Source organism: Salvelinus sp. IW2-2015, linkage group LG3 (assembly GCF_002910315.2).
Source record: "Salvelinus sp. IW2-2015 linkage group LG3, ASM291031v2, whole genome shotgun sequence".
Classification (NCBI taxonomy): Eukaryota; Metazoa; Chordata; class Actinopteri; order Salmoniformes; family Salmonidae; genus Salvelinus; species Salvelinus sp. IW2-2015.
Window position 1 is genome coordinate 20,070,486 of NC_036840.1, and position 24,249 is coordinate 20,094,734.

General features: G+C 43.8%; 1 protein-coding gene across 1 annotated transcript; it reads left to right on the forward strand.

Annotated features, from left to right (window-relative positions):
* Positions 1 to 304: 304 nt before the first annotated feature.
* Positions 305 to 15,374, forward strand: LOC111952033 (ankyrin repeat domain-containing protein 46). Its single transcript, XM_023970469.3, has 6 exons — positions 305 to 400; positions 1,261 to 1,346; positions 10,779 to 11,035; positions 11,433 to 11,591; positions 14,177 to 14,288; positions 14,562 to 15,374. Exons 2-6 carry the CDS (start codon positions 1,293 to 1,295, stop codon positions 14,664 to 14,666), a joined length of 687 nt encoding a protein of 228 aa, XP_023826237.1. The 5' UTR covers positions 305 to 400; positions 1,261 to 1,292; the 3' UTR covers positions 14,667 to 15,374.
* Positions 15,375 to 24,249: the final 8,875 nt, after the last annotated feature.

The window sequence follows — 24,249 nt, forward strand, 5'->3', positions numbered from 1 at the left end:
TATATTTAAGACTACTATAAATGCTGATTGCCTGATATATCAGATTCTGAGAGAGAGAGCCTTCTTCCTCTGCCGCAAAAAGCAGGGGTGTTTTAATTACGGGAACCATTTACTGTTTCGGAACCAAACGGAAGCAAATGGAGCAACGGAACGAAACGGGGAGGGACCGACCTGAATTTGTCCAATAGAAACTGTCGTTTGCGTTTTGCCATCGGAGTAAACGAGTTATATTGCAAAACGTTTTGCAACAGAATCGACGTAATTATTACACCCAGAGAGTAACCCAGTTTCCGCTGAGCTGTTGTAAAATCACAGCTGGTTCAGCATCCACCACAACAACACACTGCTTAGCAGAAAAGCGAATTTAGATTTTCTCCTCTGATTTGGAACACCTAAACAGGTAACTAGCTAACATCACTAACAACTGAATAAGCTCGACAAATGCTTGTTGTCACGTTATTACGAGTCTGTTAGCTATATATCTAGTAAATACGGTAGCTAGCTAACGTTATTGACATCGAATCGTTTCATGATCCAACATACCCAGCCAGCTAGCTAGCTAGTACCAAACGAATGCTAGCTAGCTGGCTGGGTATGTTGGATCATGAAACGATTCGATGTCAATAACGTTAGCTAGCTACCGTATTTACTAGATATTTCTGTGTTTTTATAATAACAATGTGCCTACTAGCTAGTAAGCTAACTAACGTTAGCTACGTTACATACACATGAATATCAGCCAGCTAACGTTAGCTAGCTAACGTCAAGGCAAGTTAACATAACGTTAGCTTTTGATTTTATCTTGCCAAGACAGCAAGCTTGGGAAAGAGGATACCTAGTCAGTTGCACAACTGAATGCATTCGTCTGAAATGTGTTTTCCGCATTTAACCCAACCGATCTGAATCAGAGGTGCGGGGTGCTGCCTTAATCGACACCAGTGCGTCATCGGCGCCCGGAAGCAGTTGTTTTTGTGGATTTAACTGCCTTGCTCAAGGGCAGATTTTTCCACATTGCTGGCTTGGGGATTTGAACCAGCTACCTTTTGGTTACTGCCTCAACACTCTACAGAGGCCTAAAAAATAAAACATTCCTGTCTCAATTTCTCATTCCCTCCATCCATCCCTTTCTTCTCTCTTCTTTATTTCCCTCCCTCCTTCCTTCTTGCTCTTTCCTACCCTCCTCCCCCTCTTCCCTCCCCATTCCTTCCTACCTCCCTCTCACCCTTCTCCCCGCTACCGTCCCTCCCTCCCCCTCTTCAGGTACGCTGGAATTTTCTGACACCCACTCGGACATGTCCTATGTCTTCATTAACGACTCGTCGCAGACCTCCGTTCCCCTGCTGCAGGTAGAGTCCAACACAAGGGGGCCAATCCCAAATCGACCCCTAGACCCGACGCCTTATGCACTTGTGGAGATCTGAGAGGATTTGACAGGCGTAAACAATATGGTAATAGAACCACTTGCTCACTGCAAAAGTGGAAGTTTCACCATGTTGCTTACAACTGTCAAATCCTCTCAGATCTTCGCACATGCATAGGATGTAGGGTCTCGGGGTCAATTTGGGATTGGGCAATAGTGTATTCACTTGGAAGCAAATGGGACAAAACGTGGAGGGACCTAGCTACCTGAATTTGTCCAATAAGAAACTCTCGCTTCTGTTGAAAAACCTTTTTGGTGGCAAAACATTTAGCTACGGTGTGCACGAATGAATACACCCCCAGTCTTTAAAGTTGATGGTTGCTAGGGTTGATCAAAGTTGTTTTATAAACTGAAACATTTTTTTTTTACCAGCAAAATTCCATAAAATGTGTGCGTGCAAAATAAACACATGGTTATTTATCTATTGTGGGGTGGAAAGCTGTACATACTTTGAATCAAAATAAATATTTTAAACTTAGATCTCTGTCCAGCAGTAGAAAATATCTCTTAAATTGGGATGAAAAATATCACTAAATTGGGGGTTTTAAATGTTCAATTCAAAAAAGTTCTGAAAGTCATACAGACACCATCAATTGACTATTATTGATCTAACTCATCCCGGGTTGTTATTGTAGTAGGGCGATTCCAGAGTTATGGACATTACATTTGCACGCAAAATCACAACTTTAATGTCTCACAGAATGGACAAACAAAATGTAAATGAAACTTTTCATGTGTGTGGCTATAGTACCCCTTGGGGGGAGTGTACCCCCCCAAAAAGCAGACTTCTAAATATTGGCATGTTGGTGAAATAAAGAAAATAAGCATTATGGATGTTACATGAAATGGACAAGCTTTTTGGGGAGACTAAACATAATAGTAAAAGTAGTGAGTTTGTAAGTCTTTGCTTCTGGCCATGGATAGCCTTTTCGAAGGAAATTGGGAGTCCCATAGGGCGGCGCACAATTGGCCCAACGTCGTCTGGGTTTGGCCGGTGTAGGCCATCATTGTAAATAAGAATTTGTTCTTAACTGACTTGCCTAGTTAAATAAAATAAAAATTGGGGGTAAATATACGATTTTTCTGTATTGCAATTCTCCCGAAATATTGTGCAAAATATGTAAATGAGACAATCTACATGTGCCTGTATTATTTTCAATACCGTTGAAATAATAACTTATTATAAGTTAAGTATAACTATAAGAAACCTAAGATTTGTCAAATAAATTATATCCAGCTCAGGGCTCCAGCTATGCATTTGGTTTGCTAAGTGGCTAGATGTCAAGATCAAGCTTCTTGGTTACAGCAGAGACATTCAATCCCCTCCTGGATCAAGATCCCTGTTGTCTTAATTGTTTTGTGCGTCCCCCCTCCATTTTTTTTTTTTACTTTGAACAAAAATATAAACACAACATGCAACAATTTAAAATATTTTACAGAGTTACAGTTCATATAAGGAAATCAGTCAATTTAAATAAATTCATTAGGCCCAAATCTATGGATTTAACATGACTGGGAATACAGATATGCATCTGTTGATCACAGATACCTTTAAAAAAAAAAGTAGGGGCGTGGATCAGAAAACCAGTCCGTATCTGGTGTGAATACCATTTGCCTCGTGCAGCACAACACATCTCCTTTGCATAGAGTTGAACAGGCTGTTGAATGTTGTCCCACTCCTTTTCAATGGCTGTGTGAAGTTGCTGGATATTGGCGGGAACTGGAATACGCTGTCGATCCAGAGCATCCCAAACATGCTCAATGGGTGACATGTCTGGTGAGTATGCAGGCCATGGAAGAACTGGGACATTTTCAGCTTCCTGGAATTGTGGGCAGATCCTTGCGACATGGGGCCGTGCATAATCATGCTGAAACATGAGGTGATTGTGGAGGATGAATGGCACGACAATGATCTCATCACGGTATATCTGTGCATTCAAATTGCCATCCATAAAATGCAATTGTGGTCGTTGTCCATAGCTTATGCCTGCCCGTACCATAACCCCCCCGCCACCATGGGGCACTCTGTTCACAATGTTGACGTCAGAAAACCGCTCGCCCACACGACGCCATACATCTGCCCGGTACAGCTGAAACCGGGAGTCATCCGTGAAGACAACACTTCTCCAGCGTTCCAGTTGCCATCGAAGGTGAGCATTTGGCCACTGAAGTCAATTACGAAGCCAAACTGCAGTCAGATCCTGGTGAGGACGACGAACACGCAGATGAGCTTCCGTGAGACGGTTTCTGACAGTTTATGCAGAAATTCTTTGGTTGTTCAAACCCACAGTTTCATCAGCTGTCTGGGTGGCTGATCTTTGACAATCCCGCAGGTGAAGCCGCCGGATGTGTGTGGAGCTCCTGATCTGGCATGGTTACACATGGTCTCTGGTTGTGAGGCCGGTTGGACGTACTGCCAAATTCTCTAAAACGAAGTTGGAGGCAGCTTATGGTAGAAAAATGAACGTTAAATTCTCTGGAAACCGCTCTGGTGGACATTCCTGCAGTCAGCATGCCAATTGTATGCTCCCTCAACTTGAGACATCTGTGGCATTGTGTTGTGTGACAAAACCGCACATTTTAGAGTGGCCTTTTATTGTCCCCAGCACAAGGTGCACCTGTGTAATGATCATGTTGTTTAATCAGCTTCCTGATATGCCACACCTGTCAGGTGGATGGATTATCTTAGCAATGGAGAAATGCTCACTAACAGTGATGTAAACACATTTTGTGCACAAAACCAGAGAAATAAGCTTTTTGTGCGTATGTAAAATTTCTGGGAACTTTTATTTCAGCTCATAAAACATGGCACCAACACTTCACATGTTGTGTTTTATATTTTTACACTATATAACTTGTGGGAGGTGCTTCAGGAAGCATGGGGTGAAATCTCTTCAGATTTCCTCAACAAATTGACAACTACACTGCTCAAAAAAATAAAGGGAACACTTAAACAACACAATGTAACTCCAAGTCAATCACACTTCTCTGTGAAATCAAACTGTCCACTTAGGAAGCAACACTGATTGACAATAAATTTCACATGCTGTTGTGCAAATGGAATAGAACACAGGTGGAAATTATAGGCAATTAGCAAGACACCCCCAATAAAGGAGTGGTTCTGCAGGTGGTGACCACAGACCACTTCTCAGTTCCTATGCTTCCTGGCTGATGTTTTGGTCACTTTTGAATGCTGGCGGTGCTTTCACTCTAGTGGTAGCATGAGACGGAGTCTACAACCCACACAAGTGGTCAGGTAGTGCAGCTCATCCAGGATGGCAACATCAATGCGAGCTGTGGCAAGAAGGTTTGCTGTGTCTGTCAGCGTAGTACTTCTGATCTCACAGCTAGCTTGCAGCTAGCGCAGCTAGCGCCACTGCACGAAGCTAGCACCAGTTAGCAAACACAATTCTACAATTCACAACCTCTCTTTCGCCATCGCCATCCGGCTTGGATTCTCTGTCGACACGACCACGTCTGGTCTGCAGACGAATACCCCAGCCACTGTGCCCTCAACCGGCCTCCGTCTGAGCAGACCCCCTCCGTCTGAGCAGACCACCCCCGGGCTACTAACTTTAAACGCCGCGTGCTAGCTTAGTGGAGGCCTCCCTGCTCCATCTCGGCTGCCCCCTGGACACTATGATCACTTGGCTACATAGCTGATGCCTGCTTGACTGTCCATTAATTCACGGTACTCCATTCTGTTTATTTGTGTTTTATCTGTCGGCTCTGTGCTTTAACTCAGGATCTGTGTGTAGTTAATCCGACCCTCTCTGCCTAGTCGTCGCCATTTCTACCTGTTGTTGCTGTGTTAGTGGACTAGCTGCTGTTATCTTACCTGTTGTTTTAGCTAGCTCTCCCAATCAAGACCTGCAATCACTTTATGCCTTATTGTATGTCTCTCTCAAATATCAATATGCCTTGCATACTGTTGTTCAGGCTAGCTATCATTGTTTTGGTTTGCAATGGACCCCGTAGTTCCACTCTCCGTACCTCTGATACCTCCTTTGTCCCACCCCCCACACATGCGGTGACCTCACATTGAGACCAGCATGTCCAGAGATACAACCTCTCTTATCATCACCCAGTGCCTGGGCTTGCCTCCGCTGTACCCGTGCCCCACCATACCCCTGTCTGCACATTATGCCCAGAATCTATTCTACCACGCCCATAAATCTGCTCCTTTTATTCCTTGTCCCCAACGCTCTAGGCGACCAGTTTTGATAGCCTTTAGCCGCACCCTCATCCTACTACTCCTCGTTTCCTCGGGTGATGTGGAGGTAAACCCAGGCCCTGATGTCCCCGTCACCCTCATTTGTTGACTTCTGTGATCGAAAAAGCCTTGGCTCATGCATGTCAACTCAGAAGCCTCCTCCCTAAGTTTGCCTTACTCACCGCTTTAGCACACTCTGCCAACCCTGATGTCCTTGCCGTGTCCGAATCCTGGCTTAGGAAGGCCACCAAAAATTCTGGGATTTCCATACAAACTATAACACTTTCCGTCAAGATAGAACTGCCAAAGGGGGAGGAGTTGCAATCTACTGCAGAGATAGCCTGCAAAGTTCTGTCATACTTTCCAGGTCTATGCCCAAACAGTTCGAACTTCTAATTTTAAAAATTAATCTCTCCAGAAAATAAGTTCTCACTGTTGCCGCCTGCTACCGACCCCCCTCAGCTCCCAGCTGTGCCCTGGACACCATCTGTGATTGATCGCTCCCCATCTAGCTTCAGAGTTTGTTCTGTTAGGTGACCTAACTGGGATATGCTTAACACCGGCAGTCCTACAATCTAAGCTTGATGCCCTCAATCTCACCAAAATCATCAAGGACCCACCAGGTACAACCCTAAATCCGTAAACATGGGCACCCTAATAGACATTATCCTGACAAACCTGCCCTCCAAATACACCTCTGCTGTCTTCAATCAGATCTCAGCGATCACTGCCTCATTGCCTGTATCCGCCACGGGTCCGCGGTCAAACGACCACCCCTCATCACTGTCAAACGCTCCCTAAAACACTTCTGCGAGCAGGCCTTTCTAATCGACCTGGCCCGGGTACCCTGGAAGGATATTGACCTCATCCCGTCAGTTGAGGATGCCTGGTCATTCTTTAAAAGTTACTTCCTCACCATATTAGACAAGCATGCTCCGTTCAAAAAATGCAGAACCAAGAACAGATATAGCCCTTGGTTCACTCCAGACCTGACTGCCCTCGACCAGCACAAAAACATCCTGTGGCGAACTGCAATAGCATCGAAGAACCCCGCGATATGCAACTGTTCAGGGAAGTCAGGAACCAATACACGCAGTCAGTCAGGAAAGCAAAGGCCAGCTTTTTCAAGCAGAAATTTGCATCCTGTAGCTCTAACTCCAAAAAGTTCTGGGATACTGTAAAGTCCATGGAAAACAAGAGCACCTCCTCCCAGCTGCCCACTTGCACTGAGGCTAGGTAACACGGTCACCACTGATAAGTCCGTGATAATCGAAAACTTCAACAAACATTTCTCAATGGCTGGCCATGCCTTCCTCTCTGGCGACTCCAACCTTGGACAACAGCCCCGCCCCCCCGCTGCTACTCGCCCAAGCCTCCCCGCTTCTCCTTTACCATATCCAGATAGCAGATGTTCTGAAAGAGCTGGAAAACCTGGACCCATACAAATCAGCTGGGCTTGACAATCTGGACCCCCTATTTCTGAAACTGTCCGCCGCCATTGTCGCACCCCCTATTACCAGCCTGTTCAACCTCTCCTTCGTATCATCTGAGATCCCCAAGGATTGGAAAGCTGCCGCGGTCATCCCCCTCTCAAAGGGGGAGACACCCTGGACCCAAACTGTTACAGACCTATATCCATCCTGCCCTGCCTATCTAAGGTCTTCGAAAGCCAAGTCAACAAACAGATCACTGACCATCTCGAATCCCACCGTACCTTCTCCGCTGTGCAATCCGGTTTCCGAGCCGGTCACGGGTGCACCTCAGCCACGCTCAAGGTACTAAACGATATCATAACCGCCATCGATAAAAGACATTACTGTGCAGCCGTCTTCATCGACCTGGCCAAGGCTTTCGACTCTGTCAATCACCATATTCTTATCGGCAGACTCGGTAGCCTCGGTTTTTCTAATGACTGCCTTGCCTGGTTCACCAACTACTTTGCAGACGAGTTCAGTGTGTCAAATCGGAGGGCATGTTGTCCGGTCCTCTGGCAGTCTCTGTGGGGGTACCACAGGGTTCAATTCTCGGGCCGACTCTTTCTCTGTATACATCAATGATGTTGCTCTTGCTGCGGGCGATTCCCTGATCCACCTCTACGCAGACGACACCATTCGGTATACTTCCGGCCCTTCCTTGGACACTGTGCTATCTAACCTCCAAACGAGCTTCAATGCCATACAACACTCCTTCCGTGGCCTCCAACTGCTCTTAAACGCTAGTAAAACCAAATGCATGCTTTTCAACCGTTCGCTGCCTGCACCGCACGCCCAGCTAGCATCACCACCCTGGACGGTTCCGACACTAGAATATGTGGACATCTATAAGTACCTAGGTGTCTGGCTAGACCGCAAACTCTCCTTCCAGACTCATATCAAACATCTCCAATCCAAAATCAAATCTAGAGTCGGCTTTCTATTCCGCAACAAAAGCCTCCTTCACTCACGCCGCCAAACTTACCCTGTAAAACTGACTATCCTACCGATCCTCGACTTCGGCGATGTCATCTACAAAATAGCTTCCAATACTCTACTCAGCAAACTGGTGCAGTTTATCACAGTGCCATCCGTTTTGTTACTAAATCACCTTATACGACCCACCACTGCGACCTGTATGCCCTAGTCGGCTGGCCCTCGCTACATGTTCGTCGTCAGACCCACTGGCTCCGGTCATCTACAAGGCTATGCTAGGTAAAGTTCCGCCTTATCTCAGTTCACTGGTCACGATGGCTACACCCACCCGTAGCACGCGCTCCAGCAGGTGTATCTCACTGATCATCCCTAAACCACAACCTCATTTGGACGCCTTTCCTTCCAGTTCTCTGCTGCCTGCGACTGGAACGAATTGCAAAAATCTCTGAAGTTGGAGACTTTTATCTCCCTCACAACTTTAAAAATCTGCTATCCGAGCAGCTAACCGATCGCTGCAGCTGTACATAGTCCATCTGTAAACTACCCACCCAATTTACCTACCTCACCCCCATACTGCTTTTATTTATTTACTTTTCTGCTCTTTTGCACACCAGTATCTCTTCTTGCACATGATCATCTGATGATTTATCACTCCAGTGTTAATTGCTAAATTGTAATTATTCGATTTATTGCCTACCTCATGCCTTTTGCACACATTGTATATAGATTCTCTTTTTTTCTACCATGTTATTGACTTGTTTATTGTTTACTCCATGTGTAACTCTGTGTTGTTGTCTGTTCACACTGCTATGCTTTATCTTGGCCAGGTCGCAGTTGCAAATGAGAACTTGTTCTCAACTAGCCTACCTGGTTAATAAAGGTGAAATAAAAAAATAAATAAAAAGTGTCCAGAGCATGGAGGCGCTACCAGGAGACAGGCCAGTACATCAGGAGACGTGGAGGAGGCCGTAGGAGGGCAACACCCAGCAGCAGGACCGCTACTTCCGCCTTTGAGCAGGAGGAGCACTGCCAGAGCCCTGCAAAATGACCTCCAGCAGGCCACAAATGTGCATGTGTCTGCTCAAACGGTCAGAAACAGACTCCATGAGGGTGGTATGAGGGCCCGACGTCCACAGGTGGGGGTTGTGCTTACAGCCCAACACCGTGCAGGACGTTTGGCATTTGCCAGAGAACACCAGATTGGCAAATTCGCCACTGGCGCCCTGTGCTCTTCACAGATGAAAGCAGGTTCACACTGAGCACGTGACAGACGTGACAGAGTCTGGAGACGCCGTGGAGAACGTTCTGCTGCCTGCAACATCCTCCAGCATGACCGGTTTGGCGGTGGGTCAGTCATGGTGTGGGGTGGCATTTCTTTGGGGGCCGCACAGCCCTCCTGTGCTCGCCAGAGGTAGCCTGACTGCCATTAGGTACCGAGATGAGATCCTCAGACCCCATGTGAGACCATATGCTGGTGCGGTTGGCCCTGGGTTCCTCCTAATGCAAGACAATGCTAGACCTCATGTGGCTGGAGTGTGTCAGCAGTTCCTGCAAGAGGAAGGCATTGATGCTATGGACTGGCCCGCCCGTTCCCCAGACCTGAATCCAATTGAGCACATCTGGGACATCATGTCTCGCTCCATCCACCAACGCCACGTTGCACCACAGACTGTCCAGGAGTTGGCGGATGCTTTAGTCCAGGTCTGGGAGGAGATGCCTCAGAGACCCATACGCCACCTCATCAGGAGCATGCCCAGGCGTTGTAGGGGGTCATACAAGGCACGTGGAGGCCACACACACTACTGAGCCTCGTTTTGACTTGTTTTTAAGGACATTACATCAAAGTTGGATCAGCCTGTAGTGTGGTTTTCCACTTTAATTTTGAGTGTGACTCCAAATCCAGACCTCCATGGGTTGATAAATTTGATTTCCATTGATAATTTTTGTGTGATTTTGTTGTCAGCACATTCAACTATGTAAAGAAAAAAGTATTTAATAAGAATATTTCATTCATTCAGATCTAGGATGTGTTATTTTAGTGTTCCCTTTATTTTTTTGAGCAGTGTACAATGCCAAAGGTCTGCAAGGGTGTAGTTGCTGCAAATGGAGGATTCTTTGACGGAAGCAAAATGTATTATTTCAATTAAAAAAACTTTATTTATAACCTTGTCAACGTCTTGACTATATTCCTTTTCATTTTGCAACTCGCTTCATGTATGTTTTCATGAAAAACAAAGACATTTCTAAGTTACCCCAAACTTTTGAACGGTAGTTTATTATTATTATAATAAAACAAATTTGAAATAGCGCCCGTTGTGTGCACATTCGGTAATACCACATACCCTGATATGCTACAGAACTGGTATGACGGTATGAAAATCTGGATACCGCCCAAACCTAGCCTATACTGCCAATCCACTTTTCTAGACACTGGATGAAGTCAATATATTTTGGGGGGCTTTCATTTGGAGAAAAAAAATACTCCAGGACTATTCACAGATTGTTGATAAACACTCTTATCTTTCTTTCTAACATAGTACTGCGATGTAGATAAATGCATTTCGGCATATTTTGTCCAAGAGAATCTTAGCAAGAACACATGTCGTTAGTTAGATGGCCAATGAAATGACAACTTTCTATTGCGGATGCTCAAGTTGACTTTCCCACGGAATTGCCCAGTAGAGAATGTGTTCTCAATAACTTACCTGGTTAAATAAAGGCAAATCCCTAACTGCAGGCCTGCATTGACGGGGACCTGCCTTTCGCCAAGCGGCTACTGGAGACGGGCTGTGACCCAAACATACGGGACAACCGGGGTCGTACGGGCCTGCACCTAGCGGCCGCCAGGGGGAACGTGGACATCTGTTGGTTCCTCCATAAGTTTGGGGCGGACCTCCTGGCGACAGACTACCAGGGTAACACGGCCCTGCACCTCTGTGGACACGTGGATACCATCCAGTTCCTGGTGTCCAACGGTCTCAAGATAGACATCTGGTAAGAGAGGGGCTGGGGGTTGGACTGAGGGGTAGTGGCATTTTTTTTTTTTTTAGAGAGCTTGAATGCTGAGAGTGGCTCAAGTCTAGATATATCTGGTGAGAAAGGGAAGGAGAGAGGAGTAACGCTAGTGTTGGAATGGTTCAGAGCCTTAGTGACAGCCTACCCTCTGGCAAAATGTGCATTGTCATGGACCATCCAAGACACATTAAACTAGCAAACGTAACAACCCCCCCTCCCCCCCACCCCATTATTCATGGTTTTGCCAATCCTGAATAATATTGTCCTTTATCCCGTTTCTACTCCATGGACTGATGCAGGACAGTAAATGTGGGCGCAACATCTGAAAGGAGCACCAGCGCCTCTTACATCCAAGCGTTCCCTTTCACTTTCTCAGTAACCACAACGGGTCGACTCCCCTAGTACTGGCCAAGAGGCGCGGGGTGAACAGGGACGCTATCCGTCTGCTGGAGGGCCTGGAGGAGCAGGAAGTGAAAGGATTCAACAGAGGAGCCCACTCCAAACTGGAGACCATGCAGATGGCTGAGAGCGAGAGGTGAGGGAGGAGGGGTCGGGGGGGGGGGGGGGCATGCAAGCTAGCAATTAGGCGACGCGAGTGTTCTTAACTCTGTTACACCCATTCTAAGCTGGAGACCATGCTGATGGCAGCGAGCAGAAGGTGAGGCGGGGAGAGGCGGGGACAGGGTAGCACGAGGTGAAAGGGTTCCACGGGGGGTGACTATTGTAGTATGTGTGTTGTAGTTCCGGATTCACACCCGCTCACAAGAGAGACTAGAACAGAAGTGCAGCATATAAAATGTGAATGAATTTGCATCACTGTGTACTGGTTTTCAAACCCACCTTCAATGTCTCTCCGCTCCTCCGATAATCTCAGTGTGTGTGTGTGTATATAAGTAATGTCGCAGTCTATCGCATTTACCACCATCTCCCCTCTCTCCCCCCTCAGTGTGGCGGAAAGCCACTCTTATCCACAGTACCAGTCGAAAGTTTGGACACACCTACTGATTCAAGGTTTTTTATTTATTTTTACGACTTTCTACGTTGTAGAATAATAGTGAAGACATCAAACCTATGAAATAACACATATGGAATCATGTTGTAACCAAAAAAGAAATGTTAGATTCTTCAAAGTAGCAACCCTTTGCCTTGATGACAGCTTTGCACACTCTTGGCATTCTCTCAATCAGCCTCATGAGAAATACTTTTCCCAAACAGTCTTGAAGGAGGTCCCACATATGCTGAGCACTTGTTGACTGCTTTTCCTTCACTCTGCGGTCCAACTCATCCCAAACCATCTCAGTTGGGTTGAGGTCGGGTGATTGTGGGTAATCCAGGCTGCATCACATCCGGCCGTGATTGGGAGTCCCATAGGGCGACACCCAGGTTTGGCCCGAGTAGGCCGTCATTTTAAAATAAGAATTTGTTCTTAACTGACTTGCCTAGTTAAAGACAAATCAATTGTGGAGGCCAGGTCAGTTACTCTCCCTGGTCAAATAGCTCTTACACAGAATTGAGTTGTGTTTTGGGTCATTGTCCTGTTGAAAAACAAATGATAGTCATACTAAGCACCAGATGGGATGGCTTATCGCTGCAGAATGCTGTGGTAGCCATGCTGGTTAAGTATGCCTTGAATTCTAAATAAATCACAGACAGTGTCACCAGCGAAGCACCATCACACCTCCTCCTCCATGCTTCACGGTGGGAACCAGACATGAGGAGATCATCCGTTCACCTACTCTGCGTCTCACAAAGTCACGACAGATTTCCACCGGTCTAATGTCCATTGCTTGTGTTTCTTGGCTCAAGCAAGTCTCTTCTTATTATTGATGTCCTTTAGTAGTGGTTACTTTGCAGCAACTCGACCACGAAGGCCTGATTCACACAGTCTCCTCTGAACAGTTGATGTTGCGATGTGGATATTACTTGAACTCTGTGAAGCATTTATTTGGGCAGCAATTTTTGAGGCTGGTAACTCTAATGAACTTATTCTCTGCAGCAGAGGTAACTCTGGGTCTTCCTTTCCTGTGGTGGTCCTCATGAGAGCCAGTTTCATCATAGCGCTTGATGGTTTCAAAATTCTTGAAATCTTCCGGATTGATATCTTAAAGTAATGATGGGACTGTCGTTTCTCTTTGCTAATTTGAGCTGTTCTTGCCATAATATGGACTTGGTATTTTACCAAATAGGGCTATCTTCTGTATACCACCCCTACCTTGTCACAGCACAACTGATTGGCTCAAACGCATTAAGACATTCCACAAATTCACTTTGAACAAGGCACACCTGTTAATTGACTACCTCATGAAGTTGGTTGAGAGAATGCCAAGAGTGTTCAAAGCTGTCATCAAGGCAAAGGGTGGCTACTTTGAAGGATCTCAAATATAAAATATATTTTGGTTTGTTTAACACTTTTTTGGTTACTACATGATTCCATATGTGTTATTTCATAGCTTTGATGTCTTCACTGTTATTCTACAATGTAGAAAAAAGGAAAAGTAAAGAAAAACCCTTGAATGAGTAGGTGTTTCCAAACTTTTGACTATACAAAACATTAAGAACAGCCACTCTTTCCATGACAGACTGACTAGGTTAAAGCTATGATTCCTGATTGGGGTCCCTTGTTAAATCCACTTCAATCCGTGTAGATGAAGGGGAGGAGACGGGTTAATGAAGGATTTCTAAGCCTTGAGACCATTGACACATGGATTGTGTATGTTTGCCATTCAGAGGGTGAATGGGCAAGACAAAAGATTGATGTGCCTTTGAACGGGGTATGGTAGTAGATGCCAAGAACTGCCAAGAACTGCAACGCTGCTGGTTGTTTCTTGCTCAACAGTTTCCCGTGCGTGTCAAGAATGGTCCACCACCCAAAGGACATCCAGCCAGCTTGACACAACTGTAGGAAGCATTGGAGTCAACACGGGCCGGCATCCCTGTGGAACGCTTTTGACACCTTGTAGAGTCCATGCACCGACGAATTGAGTCTGTTCTGAGGGCAAAGTGGGATGCAACTCAATGTAAAGGAGGATGTGCCTAATGTTTACAGTACTCTGTGTGTATCAAGTCATGTCATGGTGGCATGTAAGCTAACCGTGGGCTACTTCTTTCTCTCCCTGTCAGTGCGATGGAGAGCCACTCCCTGCTCAACCCCAACCTCCAGAACAGTGAGGGGGTTCTGTCCAGTTTCAGGACCACCTGGCAGGAGTTTGTAGAGGACCTGGGCTTCTGGAGGGTAAAGTAACATGTTGCAGCGTCACAGATGTTTAGCAGCGCAAGGAGATTGGACTTTTGTTCTGTGACATGACGTACAAACGTTTTTTTCCTGTCGGATTGATTAAGCTAGGCGTCTCCTGCGTTGCAACGGAATCTCTTTGCCAGCGACAGGAAGTTACACCGCAGACGTAGCCAATAGGGTTCTTCAAATGACCATACTGTGTATATATAACCTGGTGTCTCAATTTTGGAGAAACTCACAATGAAGGATGCTTTTCGAACTCTGTTACAGGTGCTGCTACTACTGGTGGTTATCGCCCTGCTCTCCCTGGGCATCGCTTACTACGTCAGCGGGGTGCTGCCCTTCTCCGCCAGCCAACTGGAGCTGGTACACTGAGGACGGAGAGAGGGATGGTCGGAACTGGGACACAGATGGAGGAAGGAGGGGAGTAAAAAAAAAGAGGACAAGAATGGAAGGTTTGGGGGGACATGCAAGGAAGCACTGGGGTTTAGATTGGAAAGGGGTGGGTGGATGTTTTAGCTTTTAGATCCACTCGCACACACATACACACTCACACAATTCCAGCAAAACATTCCCTTTCCAACCTTAGAGACGACTCTTACCTTAACAATCCAGCCCATTCTAGCAGAGGGCAGAGTAATGCTTATTCTCGTGTGATGTCATTGTGATTGACATGACTAGCCAGGGCTTGTTGTCCATATGTGATGGTTAAGTGGCTTTTCCCCAGCTGGGCCACGTCCCAATTATCTCTCATTTCTCCTAACGTGTGCACTTGTTAACTTCCCTTAACTAATTTGAAAGGATATGGCTGGTATATGAAATATGGCTAAAACTCCCACCCATGCCTCCACCAATCCAATGCTTTTAGATTGGTGAGAAGGTGTGAACGAGTGTACACTTCAGGAGCAAGGAGATATTACTGGGCAGCACCCCGGAAGTCTGCATTTCCTGCATTTTGTACTGTATATGTGTTCTATAATATTTGCTTTTAACATTCTCAACATGGCCCGTTATGAATGAGAATCCACATAATTTCATGTGTTAGTAATCCCTATGACAAAATAAATGACTAAATCAACCAAATATTGTACAGTGGTGTGAATTTGTGACCGTTTTTTTTTTCTGGAATACTCACATTGCTTTTAAAGAACCCTCAAGAAGAGAAAATATACAATTCTGCAGTGCTGGAAAAAGTACCCAATTGTCATACTTGAATAAAAGTAAAGATACCTTAAAAGAAAATGACTCAAGTGAAAGTCACCCAGTAAAATACTACTTGAGTAAAAGTCTAAAAGTATTTGGTTTTAAATATACTTCAGTATCAAAAGTAAATGTAATTGCTAAAATGTACTTAAGTATCAAAAGTATATTAAGCAAATCAGATGGCACTTTTGTCTAATATATTTTTATGTACTGATAGCCAGGGGCACACTCCAACACTCAGACATAATTTACAAACAAAGCAGGTGTGTTTAGTGAGTCACCAGATCAGAAGCGGAAGGGATGACCAGATGCTCTCTTGTTAAGTGTGTGAATTTGACAATTTTCCTGTCATGCTAAGCATTCAAAATGTAATGAGTACTTTTGGGTGTTGGGAAAATGTACGGAGTAAAAAGTATATTATTTTCTTTGGGAATGTAGTAAAGTAAAAGTTGTAAAAAAGATAAATAATAAAGTACAGATACCCCAACAAAGTACTTTACACCACTGCAATTCTGACATCATGTGGTTTCATACTAATATTAAGTTACATAACTTTGCATATCTAATGTAGTTGACACTTCAGGTTTATAAGAAGAGAAATTGTTGCGTTGTGGACCTTTTTTCCTAATGTTGTCACAATACATATTTTTCTGTGTTATGTTCTGTAGTTTTCTATAGTTAGTTTTTTTGTATTTGTTTACTTGTATTTTGTTAACTTCTATTCATGTTAATATTACTCTTTTTTTTTTAAGTCCCTTTTTGTTTAATGATTTATGCAAAACATGGTCAAACGGTCTTACAAAGATAATATTTTTGGTTTATTTCCATTCTTACTGTTTTAACAAGTCTCTTCCACCCACACTTCAGTTCAGAATTTCCCTATGAATGATAATCAAGCTAGAACTATTGTGTGGAACTTTGCAAAGAACAAAAATCCAACTGAAATACAACCAAGTGTGTAGAGTTAGCCTGAGTGCCAGTCGGTTTCTGTTGTCTTGCCAACTCCTTTATGGAACTTGTCATGCTGTTGCTTGATGATAACTGCAATGGAGTTGACAAGAGCACAAACAGATCTGGGACCAGGCTAGTGTAGATTTGCATGGGAATGTAATGTATATAAAATGGATGTGTCATGTCATGGTCCCTCTTCCATCTCTAAGTCAAGTACAAAATTAACTGTAGAGTAAGTAGCACCTTGATTGTGTGCCTTTTTGAAAGAAAAATAACTACATTTTTGCTGTGTTTTGTGTTCAGTTAGTTGACAGCTGTAGGCTACCAAATAGAAAAACTTAGTTTTCTGAAGATTATTCTAAATATTCTGTTTTATGTTTTTTTTTTTCATGTCAATTGTAGCATACATCACATATTGTAAACCATGTTGTTTAACCTTTTGGTTCAATTTTTCTGTGTATTTTATCTTGTAGAATACGATTAAGTATAATCCATCATTTGATGTGGAAAGTGAATTAATAATGTATAAAATTCAGAGCTACAAATGAATTAACGTTTGTGTTAATTCAGTTTCTAAAGCAAAAAGAAACATGGATGCCCAATGAATACAAATGCAAAATGGAACTAAAAAAGCATGGAAGAAGATACATTAGAATAGTTCAATTGCTTTGTGTTATTCATACATATAATAATCAAAATATATAACAATTCCTTGTACAATGCAAAAAGGCGATATAAATCCTTCAAGCAATTCACTAGTTCACCGGACTTTGGCACAGGTACACTGTCCCTCGATGCGACGGGCGGTCATGTAGGGATAGAAGGGAGTCCTTCTGTAGTAGCCTCCAGTGGGGCTTTTCACCGGTCTCTGACCGTAGAGACAATATCCTCCTCCAGCGCAGTTCGTCTCGGCTCAGTTGTGTGAAATGCCCTCAAGTAACCCCATTGTCGTTGACGAGGAAGTTGGACAACCATTCTGCTTCGACTGTGAATCCTGCCACAGGTCTCCCCTCTCCGTCACATCAGTAGGACTCTCACCCTCTCCTTCCATGCATGTCAACTCTGACCTGTCCTGACTATCATTATCTGAGTGTGATCCCCATTTTCGGATGAGACTGATGAGAGGTAATACACATGCTGGGGGATTCACTCCTAACCATAGGCCTTCAAAAAGACCCAAAACATGAATCACTAACGTTACTGCCACTATCCATAGTGAGCATGTCACTATGTTTCCATAGGGCTTTTCTTCAACTTTGGGGGTGACCGTGAGCGCGACAGCTTCTGGATTTCATCTCTGTCGATCAGTATCGGTCTGGTCAGAACTGTGTATGTCGCTGAGAGTGAGGGTGAGATCTTCCCGCCTGTAATCATCCATGGACACAGACACCCTGTCCTCAAACCCAGGGCCACAGTATACATTCCCTGCCTTGACATTAAGCACATTCTGTCCTCCCTTTGTCCATTGGATATATAGCTCACTGTCCTTAGTCCATTTTTTTAGTTGAGCGGTGGCAGGTAAACGTCACATTTTATCCAACTTGAGCAAATTGTTTATTTGGGGACACACACTTCTGGGTTCTGGGGACACACACGTCCCTCCTGTAAAAAGTCATTGTTGCAGTAAGATTGAAACCATCCATTGTCATTGAATACAACAGATGTGATGGTGAGATGGAAGTCTTTGTCCCTGCGTTTTACCCTGTTCTCAAAAATCACCCCGGCTGTTAATGCTCCTTGATTAAGTTTAGCGGTCAGTTTAGCGACTTCGTGTCACGCCCTGGCCATAGAGAGGCTTTTATTCTCTATTTTGGTTAGGCCAGGGTGTGACTAGGGTGGGCATTCTAGTTTCTTTATTTCTATGTTTTGTATTTCTATGTTTTGGCCAGGTATGGTTCTCAATCAGGGACAGCTGTCTATCGTTGTCTCTGATTGGGAATCATACTTAGGCAGTCTTTTTTCCTTTGGTGTTTGTGGGTAGTTGACTTTGTTAGTGGCACTATAGCCCTAGTAAGCTTCACGGTCGTGTCTTTGTTTATTGTTTTGTTGGCGACATTCTAAATAAAATAAAATGTACGCAGACCACGCTGCACCTTGGTCCGGTCATTTTCACCTAGACGACGGCCGTGACACTTCGATCATACTTGGTCGTGTTCGATCATACCTGGCACCATTTTGCACTAACTGTAATTTTTATTCAGACATTTGGAACAACACAAATAAATAATCATAACATTTAAAACTATATAAAAATATTACAAAAATAAGTATGTAGTATGTAAATACAAAAATAAAAAAGAGAATCGAATTATTACACTATTACACTATTGCGAATGTAACCGATGTGAAATGCCTAGCTAGTTAGCGGTGGTGCGCGCTAATAGCCTTTCAAACGGTGACGTCACTCGCTTTGAGACCTTGAAGTAGTGGTTCCCCTTGCTCTGCAAGGGCCGCATCCTTTGTGGCGAGATGAGTGACAACGCTTCGTGAGTAACTGTTGTTGATGTGTGCAGAGGGTCCCTGGTTCGAGCCCGGGTATGGGCGAGGGGACGGACGTAAAGTTAAACTGTTACACGAACAAATAAAACTAAATTGCACAAATCCTATATCACACAAATAGAATAACACACTTATAAAGAAGATAATCTGATTATTACACTATTGCACTTCAAACATGAAACACACAAACTATATTGCACTACTAATTGCATTAGTACTGTTCATGTTATGCTGGTGAATGAGGACCCAAAAGCGACTTAATAGAAACAGAGTCTTTATTCCAGTCTTTAACAAACAATGATACTCCTGGATATTATCCTAGGTTAATCCAAAACAGGAAACTGAAATCCTCTCGTCAGTAGAGAGGAACGACTGGAGACGCGACCACAGACTGCAGGTCGCTTCAGGAAGGCACAGGCCGTAGCTGACATAGACACCTGCTCACACGCAGCATCTGAAGAAGGCAAAAACACGACAGGGCGGAACAAGGACACAGAACAGCAAACATCAAACAAGAATCCGACAAGGACAGAAGCGGAAAACAGAGGGAGAAATAGGGACTCTAATCAGAGGGCAAAATAGGGGACAGGTGTGAAAGAGTAAATGAGGTCGTTAGGAGAATGAGAAACAGCTGGGAGCAGGAACGGAACGATAGAGAGAGAGAGCGAGAGAGGGAGGGCGAGAGAGAGGGATAGAAAGAGGGAAAGAACCTAATAAGACCAGCAGAGGGAAGCACAGGGACAAGACATGATGATCAATGACAAAACATGACAGTTCAAAGTTAGAGGTGCGCTATTTGATAGATTCCCTCCGCTTTCAATGGGGAGACCTGAGGTCAACCTACCACCGCCCACTCCCCATCTCGTACTTCTGAGTGGGAGACCTTCCCAGGCAGTAGCCTGCCAAGCTCACAAACTAGAATCAGGGCGCCCACCCTCGACAAGGTTATTTGACCCACAGTACCACACGGTGACATGATATCATTGACATGACGTGCAAATGAGCGATAGAAAACCGATTGCGTAAATGTCACCATTGGAATATACACACTGGAAAAAATTAAGAGACCACTGCAAATGATCAGTTTCTCTGGTTTTACTATTTATAGGTATGTGTTTGGGTAAAATGGACATTTTTGTTTTATTCTATAAACTATTGACAACATTTCTCCCAAATTCAAAAAAAAATTATTGTCATTTAGAGCATTTATTTGCAGAAATTGAAAACTGATCCTATTAACAAAAAAAGACGCGGTGTTGTCAGACCTCGAATAATGCTTAGAAAATAAGTTCATATTCATTTTTAAACAACACAATACTAATGTTTTAACTTAGGAAGAGTTCAGAAATCAATATTTGGTGGAATAACCCTGATTTTCAATCACAGCTTTCATGCGTCTTGGCATGCTCTCCACCAGTCTTTCACATTGATGTTGGGTGACTTTATGCCACTCCTGGCGCAAAAATTCAAGCAGCTCGGCTTTGTTTGATGGCTTGTGACCATCCATCTTCCTCTTGATCACATTCCAGAGGTTTTCAATGGGGTTCAGGTCTGGAGATTGGGCTGGCCATGACAGGGTCTTGATCTGGTGGTCCTCCATCCACACCTTGATTGACCTGGGTGGCATGGAGCATTGTCCTGCTGGAAAAAACAATCCTCAGAGTTGGAGAACATTGTCAGAGCAGAAGGAAGCAAGTTTTCTTCTAGGACAACCTTGTACGTGGCTTGATTCATGCGTCCTTCACAAAGACAAATCTGCCCGATTCCAGCCTTGCTGAAGCACCCCCAGATCATCACCGATCCTCCACCAAATTTTGGTGCAAAGACCTGGAAAGGCCTACAAGCCACAGGGTCTCGCACCCACTGTGAAATTTGGTGGAGGATACACAGGGATCAAATTATTAGGGTGAGGCACATGGGCTACTAACAGCTTACTACACAACATACACTTAGTATTACTTTCTTAGCTACAGTATACATATCTCCCTGGAATAATACATCATTTATGCAGCAGCATACAATACATTTTTGGACTCACCTTGTTGTGCTGTGCTCACTTGAACAGGAAGGCGACGTGGCAGTCTTTCACAGGCAAATTTTGGCATCAAACTTTGTCCTTAAAGTCTGGCATTCTCTGGATTTATGGTGCTTTCAAGACAACTGGGAACTCTGAAAAAAACAATGTCGAATCATGATGTTAGTGATCTTCAGGTCGGGGCTCTAGAAAGAGGCCCGAGTTCCCGACTTGGAATTCCGAGTTGGATGACCGTTCAAAACGTATTTTCCCAGTTGGAGCTAGTTTTTTCCAAGTTACCAGTTATCTTGAACTCACTGAAGTTTGAGATTTCCCAGTTCCGAGTTTACAGTTGTTTTGAAAGCGGCAGAAATCATGCTGGATGGACAGCATGGCCAATGTTGAATGTTAATCCTTTTAAACTTGGAAAGGAGACCCTTAAACCCAGAATTGGACCACACATCCACTCCACTGAAAAGCAGGCTAGCGATTGTTTTGCAATGCTTGCAGTTAGCCACTGATTCCTTCCAAACCACTCATTGTTGGGGCCTCCCGAGTAGCGCAGCGGTCTAAGGCTAGAGGCGTCACTACAGACCCAGGTTCAATCCCAGGCTGAGTCGCAACCGGCCGCGTCCAGGAGACCCATGAGGTTGGCCCAGCGTCGTCCGGGTTAGGGGAGGGTTTGGCTGGCCGGGATGTCCTTGTCCTATCGCATTCTAGCAATTCTTTGTGGCGGGCCGGGCGCATTCACACTGACTTCGGTCACCAGCTGTACAGTGACAGAACACTGAGCCAATCACGGCGCATTAGAGAACATTACCAACCCCTACGCTCCGTATTTCCCGCTGGCTACCCAACCACCACAGAAAGCACTGAGCTAGGCTGAAACACCTGCATTTTGGAGCTGCCTTATTCAAGAAAGCAAAAATGAGACCGTGTTTGTAGCAGCTTTATTAATTCAAATTTGTTTTTTTGTTTTTTACATTGTTTGCAAACTGATACGTGACACGAATGAATGCCAAAATAACATGCAAAACATGCAAAAAACAATGTTTATATATATGCACATAGTGGACTTCTTACTTCCTTTTTTTTTTAGCTAAACAGAGCCCCACCTGTTTTGAGCCCCACCTGCCCTGAATGACAGGGAGCCACTGGATACACCCTATGTGTTTAACAAAATCAGCTATATGCATTGAGCTTGTCTGACGCTGTAAGCTTACGGTTTGATGAAATAAGACAAATGCCTCAAGAGGGCGCCAGAGATCTAGACAACCAGAATTTAAAAAACTTCAGCTGACCCAACTACTCTCCCGCTCCTGCTGGCTTTCTAAGATTCTGCCATTACTCTCCTGAAGTTGCGCTACGCTAGGAGTCAGCAACCCTTCTCATGTTGAATGCCAATGTATCTTACCATTTCTACCGATCTGCATGCCAGTTATGGTTTTCATATGCACATTTTTGTGAAACAGTTTCATTTAATTTATAATAAAGTCTTCGTATCTCACAATCATTGCCATTGCCATTATGTAAAAATAGCCTACATAAAGCCAACAAATAAAAGCATTGCAGCCTTCAGGTAGACAATATAATGATTTTAAAAAATTGAAACATTGAATTAACTATTAACTTGGTGGCAACATTGTATAAAATATTCTGGGCCCTCAGAGTTTCCCAGGACAGACATTGCTGTTGGCTATTTGCGCAAGGGATAAGAAGCTCACCAGAGTACCGGAACCTCAAATATTCTACTGCTTGAGCTCCTGTTCCTCTTATAGAATATTAGCGGGAAAGTATTCTGGAGCTCCTGTACCTTTATATAAACAATACCAGCACCCAAATTGAGTACCGGGACCTATTTCAGTAAAAGTCAAGCACTGATAAAAAGTCATCAGGTAGGCGTATTTATTTACGTTTCCAATGGATCAGGGCATGACATTATCGAAAGGAGAGAGCTGGGAATATTTTTCAAATACATTGAGGAACTATTATAATTATCAATGGATGTAAAAAACAGACTTCCTTTGCTTGCTGTTTGAGGTGAAGAAAACATTACTTTGAGAAATACTATCAGATCCCCAAATTGGCACATTTATATGCCTACATTTACGCCAGGCCAGGTAGCCTATAGGTCTACTTCTATGCGTGCGCGTCCTTACTCAATACTGACAGGAGCACTCCAAACAAAAGACAATGACTAAATTGACAAAACTCATAAATGGAATGAAATAAACCAAAACTTGTTTCTCACAAGTGTAGCATATGTTGTTCACTCTGCAAACAATGTGTCCACTCAGACAATGAGAATGGGAAGACTGGAATAATAATATTGAATGCATTTAAATAAATTACCGTAACCAAAGTAACAACATTCTAGATTAGAAATTATAGGAATTAAAGGTACATTTCCTACTGGTGATATATGTAATGGGGAATTGATATACACTAACAAGCAAAGCAAACAATTGACACAATTAAGTTATGAAACAACCGTGTGAAAACATTACAAGTCATTCATATGGAACACTGTTTGGGTTGTAGGCCTACCGTGTCAAAACCATATATATATACAACCTAATACAGAGCCTTCAGAAAGTTTTCATACCCCTTGACTTGTTTGACAGTTTGTTGTGTTACAGCCTGAATTCAAGTGGAACAACAAAATCTACACATTAATTGTACATTTATTGAAAATGAAATACAGAAATATTGAATTTACATAAGTATTCACACCCCTCAGCATGTTAGAATCACCTTTTTCTGTGATTACAACTGTGAGTCTTTCTTGTTAAGTCTCTAAGAGCTTTGCACACGTGGATTGTAAAATACTTGCACATTATTATTTTTACTCTTCAAGCTCCATTCCATTTGTTTTTATCCTAAAAAAACTCCCTAGTCCTCACCGATGAAAAGCATACCCATAACATGATGCAGCCACCACCATGCTTGACAATATGAAGAGTGGTACTCAGTGATGTGTTGTGTTGGATTTGCCCCAAACATAAGGCTTTGTATTCAGGACATAAAGTTAAATTCTTTGCCACATTTTTTGCAGTTTTACTTTAGTGCCATATTTCAAACAGGATGCATGTTTTGGAATATTAGTATTCTGTACAGGCTTCCTTCTTTACACTGTGTAATTTAGGTACGTTTTTAAAACCATGTCTATCTTTATATGGCGTGGAGTTGTCTACATAATCTGAAGACATCGCCACATTTCGTGACTACTGCAAGGCAACATACCAAAGCAAAACCCGTAGTGAAAGACCCCAGAGACCTGACCACTGCAGC

Bases quoted from the DNA above. Each gene is read 5' to 3' on its own strand.
- LOC111952033 (XM_023970469.3), top strand. From the start codon at position 1,293: ATGTCCTATGTCTTCATTAACGACTCGTCGCAGACCTCCGTTCCCCTG. The intron at 1,347-10,778 runs GTAGAGTCCAAC...CCCTAACTGCAG, and splicing joins CCTCCGTTCCCCTGCTGCAG to GCCTGCATTGACGGGGACCT. The intron at 11,592-14,176 runs GTGAGGGAGGAG...TCTCCCTGTCAG, and splicing joins CAGATGGCTGAGAGCGAGAG to TGCGATGGAGAGCCACTCCC.